The following is a 4,642-nucleotide window of genomic DNA, read 5'->3' as shown; positions in this document are numbered from 1 at the left end:
TATTTATAGAGATAGAAACAGCCTTATGCTCAATACAACATTATTCATGCCTCATAGAGATATGAAAAATGTGACTGGCCACCGAGAAGTGTGCGATGGACGAATATTACAAGCCTAGATTACCCTTGAAGCTAAGATTAAGAACTAGGAATAAGCTTTCCCTAAACCCTACTTCTCCATAAATTTTTTTTATACACATTAAGGCTGCTGTGTATCTAAGTTTACTCAGAATTAAACTCGAAGTGTACATTTCCTGTTTAGATAATTTCATTGCATCATTTCTTTAATTGTATGACTTTTAACTCTACTACAATTACTTTAGTCCTTACTACATACACAATCACTAAGAAAAATAAGAAGTATTTCAAAGCATTCGTAGTTATAAATCCCTGAGTTCAAATTCAGCTCACACTAAGAAACTTGTAGTTTGTTTATACTTGGCAAACTATAAGAAAACTTGTGATCAGTGCATGATTAACTACAACTTAACGTATAGTTAGTTCACTGCATAGTAATTCTTTAACAATTTATGTTAACCGCATCGAACGCACCAAGTTTTTAGCTACGTTTCTAGGGATTTGGCAACTAATTGATTGTTTGAATTTGTGTTTTTGCAGGCACCTTCTTGATTCTGGGCGTATTTTTTACTTTATCGACAAAGCAAGAAATAGTATATGAGTACGGGTACTGGACCCAAATTCAATATTGACCCTGAAACTGATCGGACCTTTCATTGCAAAGAAAAACAAAATAGAAATAGAAGAAGAAGGAATATGGTAAACAACCAGAACAAAAAACAAGCCAGGGAAAATGGGGTACGTGAGCACGAACAACAGAACCCTATCATGCTGGTTGTTGAACGCAACATTCCAATGTAGAACTATGCAGCCCTAAACCTGTATAATTTCTCGTCGGGTATCATATGGCCAACCATTGACAAGAATGCGAGATTTGAGATAAAGTCAGTCATGTTGCAGATGATCTAGACAGTAGGGCAGTTTGGAGGGGCACCGGGAGAATATCCTCATGCCCACCTGACTAGTTTTATGGAATTGTGTAACACTTTTTCTATTACTGAGTGACGCTAGAAGGGATCCGGCTTTTGCTCTTTCCTTACACTTTCCGAGATGAGGCCAAACAATTACCCTATTCCTTATAACCTAATGAGATTGTGTTATGAGACCAGTTGGTCAAGAAATTTATGAAGAAGTTCTTTCTACTAGCCGTTAATGCAAGGAGACGGTGCAACATCGTTACTTTTGAACAAAGAGAATCAGAGACTTTGAGTGCCGCCTGGGCTAGGTTTAGGCGGCTTGTTCATAATTGAATGCACATCGATATCCCTGATTGCGTATTGATGGAGAGCTTTTATAATGAACTGAATAGAGCCTCGTAATCAGTAGCCAATGCACCAGTGGCAGGTGGACTTATAGATCGAATATATAAGGACGTCAAGGAAACTTTGGATTGGATAGTAAGAAATAATGATGAATGGGTGGACGATATGGGAACATAAACTATGATAAACATAAAATGGAATGTGAACTTGTTGGGACAGAGGCACTGAACTCATTAGCATCCCAGATGACGACAGTCACCTCCCTCCTAAAAATAATGGCCATTAATCAGAGTGAGTTGAGCATAAAAGCTCAACTTAATACAATGAATCAAGTTGCGGTTGTGAGTTGCATACAATGCGGGGAACCTATAACATATCCTAAGGCAGAAGATGTACTTGTTCAGGTTGATAAATTTATCTTCCCAGCCGACTTCATCATTCTAGACTATGAGGTTGATACCGAGATCTCTATCATCCTTAGGCGCCCATTCCTATCAACCAGACGTGCGTTGATTGATGTAAAAAAAAGGCAAGTTGACCGTTAAAGTTGAAGATCAAGTGGTTAAGTTCAATGTGTTCAATGCATTTAAATATCTGCACGAACTAGAAACCTGTCAACGTATTGATGATTCGAGCGAAAGTTTGTGGGAAGTGTTTGAAGAGGAATTAAGAGAAGAAGAAAAAATTGAATTGGCAATGGAAGAAGTTCATGCCATGACCAAGTTCGAATCAATCCTTGCATCTTTGAATGTAGATGAGCGAGAAGTAGCAAAAATAAAACGTCTTTAGAAGCGCCCCCTTTTTTGGAGCTGAAGGACTTACCTACGTACTTTAAGTAGGCATATCTAGTCGATAATGATGCCATACCCATTAGTATCTCCTCTGCATTAAGCAGACACGATGAGGTGGCCTTGTTGTAGGTATTGAAAAAGTATACTAAGGCCATTGGATCAACTTTGGCAGACATCTAGGGGATCGACCCCTTAACTTAGGCTAGAGGAAGGGAAAGATGGCTTTATCGAAAGGTAATGTAAACTCAATCCAGCCATGCGCAAAGTGGTTAAGAAAGAGATAATAAAGTGGCTTGACGCAAAAGTCATTTATTCAATCTCTGATAACAGCCAGGTAAGCCGAGTACAGTGCATGCCTAAGAAGGGTGGCATGACGATCGTCGCAAATAGTAAAAACGAACTGATCGCTATAAGAACTGTCACCGATTGGCGTATATGTATGGATTTTCGCAAGCTTAATCAGGAAACTAAGAAGGATCATTTCTATTTTCCCTTTATTGATCAAATTCTAGATAGATTGACGGGAAGTGAGTTCTTCTACTTTTCAGATGGGTATTCTGGATATAACTAGATTGCTATAGCATCTGAGGAACAGGAGAAAACAACTTTCACTTTTCCTTTCGACACTTTTGCCTTTAGGCGCATGCCCTTTGGGCTCTGTAATGCACAGAGACTGGAGCGATGCATAATGGCCATATTCTCAGATTTCTTGGAACAGTCAGTAGAGCTTTTTATGGATGATTTCTCCATTTTCAGTAATTCATACAACGTTTGCCTTACGAATGTGAAAAAGTGCTGAGACGATGCGAGGAAACCAACCTTGTCTTTAATTGGGAAAAGTGCCATTTCATGGTCACTGAAGATATTGTGTTGGGGCATAAAGTTTCCAAAGCAGAACTTGAAGTAGATTAGACGAAGATTGATGCAATCGCCGAGTTACCAGCGCCCATTATTGTTAACACATTGAGAAGCTTTCTAGGACACATCGGATTCTAAAAAAGATTCATTAGAGGTTTCTTCCAAATTGCCCGACCCTTGAGTGCGCTCCTTGAAATAGACAAACCTTACAATTTTGATGATGCTTGCATCCAAGCGTTAAACACGCTTATGGATGCACTCATTTCTACTTCCATCCTGGTGGCGCTGGATTGGTCGTAACCCTTTGAACTTATAGGCGATGCAAGCGACCATGCAGTGGGAGCAATATTGGGTCAATGCAAAGAAAGAATCATTCATCCTATACTTTACACAAGTAAAACCCTTAAGGATGCCCTAGAAAATTACACGACTATGGAGAAAGAAATGTTAATTATGGTATTTGTAGTAGACAAATTTAGACCATATCTAGTGGAAACTAAGGTGGTGGTATAGACTGATCACTCTATGATCAAATATCTGATGGCGAAGAAGGATGTGAAGCCTAATAATCGCGCCCTTTTTTGGTGTCATTTAATTCCCGAAAAGAGCCACAAATCAAAAGAAAATTTATAATATCGAACTACTCGTATCACTACAAAGACGTAGCAATGGTGGTAAGCACGATTTGTCTCGTTAACCAATTTCCTAACTAGAATGGTAAATTGAGGGTTTCGGTGTGAAAGCGATAAACATGCAGGCAATTAGAATAAAAGGAGGTAAATGTGAACTAAGGATAGGAATTGTCTTATTTTAAGAGCAAGAGTGATCCTATGTAATTTCAATCATCAAAATCCATTAATTGGATATGCAATCGATTTATGCATACACAACACTTGCTAGATATGGCCAAGATAGCCTCTACAAAGGGGGCAACCAGATAGGACCAGATCAAGAAAGCATCCTAATTAAACTATAGTTGCATTGAGCATAAGATTGTTCCTATCTCTAGGAACACTTACTTTACTTAGTGAGTTCCACTACGTACCCTCTCGGGCAGTTAGTTAGCTACTCAACTCACAGACAAGCATTGTGAGAGCCTTACACTAAGCAAAGAGGATTGACTCACTATACTCACGCAACACACCTCTCGGTAGTTTGCTACATATGTCATATCTCTATGTTGCATGATTGAGTATGCGATAACTCTAACAATCAACATTTAACTAAACGATGGACGTAAACGATGATAAAGAAGAAGATAATGATGAAGATGGTGCTGAAGGAACTGAAGAGATGCATTGATTACAAAATGTATTAATGTCTTAAGCCAAAATGTAATACAATACAGAGATAAGAAGAAAGGTGGAGGGCTAGATGTAGGCAATCTCTTACTTCCACCAGATGTACGTCAAGGTTGCCGGTGGTGCCATGGATGGGTGGTAGAGAAGTCTCTCTCGAACTCTATCTCCAGTGAGGCTCCGGTCGTCACTCAGAAAGGTCTGTGGAAGTGAAAAACTCTCAAAGAATGTCTTGCTCACGCTCTCATCTGTGATCACAAGAATCTGCCTATGGCAGAGACTTAGATGGTTTGAAGTTAAGCTCCAAGGCTCTATTTATAGAGCTCAAACATGGACAACATTGGTAGTCTCGCTCT

General features: G+C 39.2%; 1 protein-coding gene across 1 annotated transcript; it reads left to right on the top strand.

Annotated features, from left to right (window-relative positions):
• The first annotated feature begins 2,386 nt into the window (after positions 1-2,386).
• Positions 2,387-2,701, top strand: LOC150032182 (uncharacterized). The gene has a single exon (XM_090308434.1). The coding sequence runs from the start codon at positions 2,387-2,389 to the stop codon at positions 2,699-2,701; it is 315 nt and encodes a 104-aa protein (XP_090164560.1).
• The last annotated feature ends 1,941 nt before the right edge of the window (positions 2,702-4,642 follow it).

This window comes from Benincasa hispida, chromosome 12 (genome assembly GCF_027475165.1).
Source record: "Benincasa hispida cultivar pf3 chromosome 12, pf3_genome.v1.1, whole genome shotgun sequence".
In the NCBI taxonomy this organism is placed as follows: Eukaryota; Viridiplantae; Streptophyta; class Magnoliopsida; order Cucurbitales; family Cucurbitaceae; genus Benincasa; species Benincasa hispida.
Note: the sequence above shows the minus strand (reverse complement) of the source record. Positions and strands in the feature narration are given on the sequence as shown.

What these genes read in the sequence shown, in the direction of transcription:
- LOC150032182 (XM_090308434.1), top strand. Translation starts at nt 2,387, where the DNA reads ATGCGCAAAGTGGTTAAGAAAGAGATAATAAAGTGGCTTGACGCAAAA.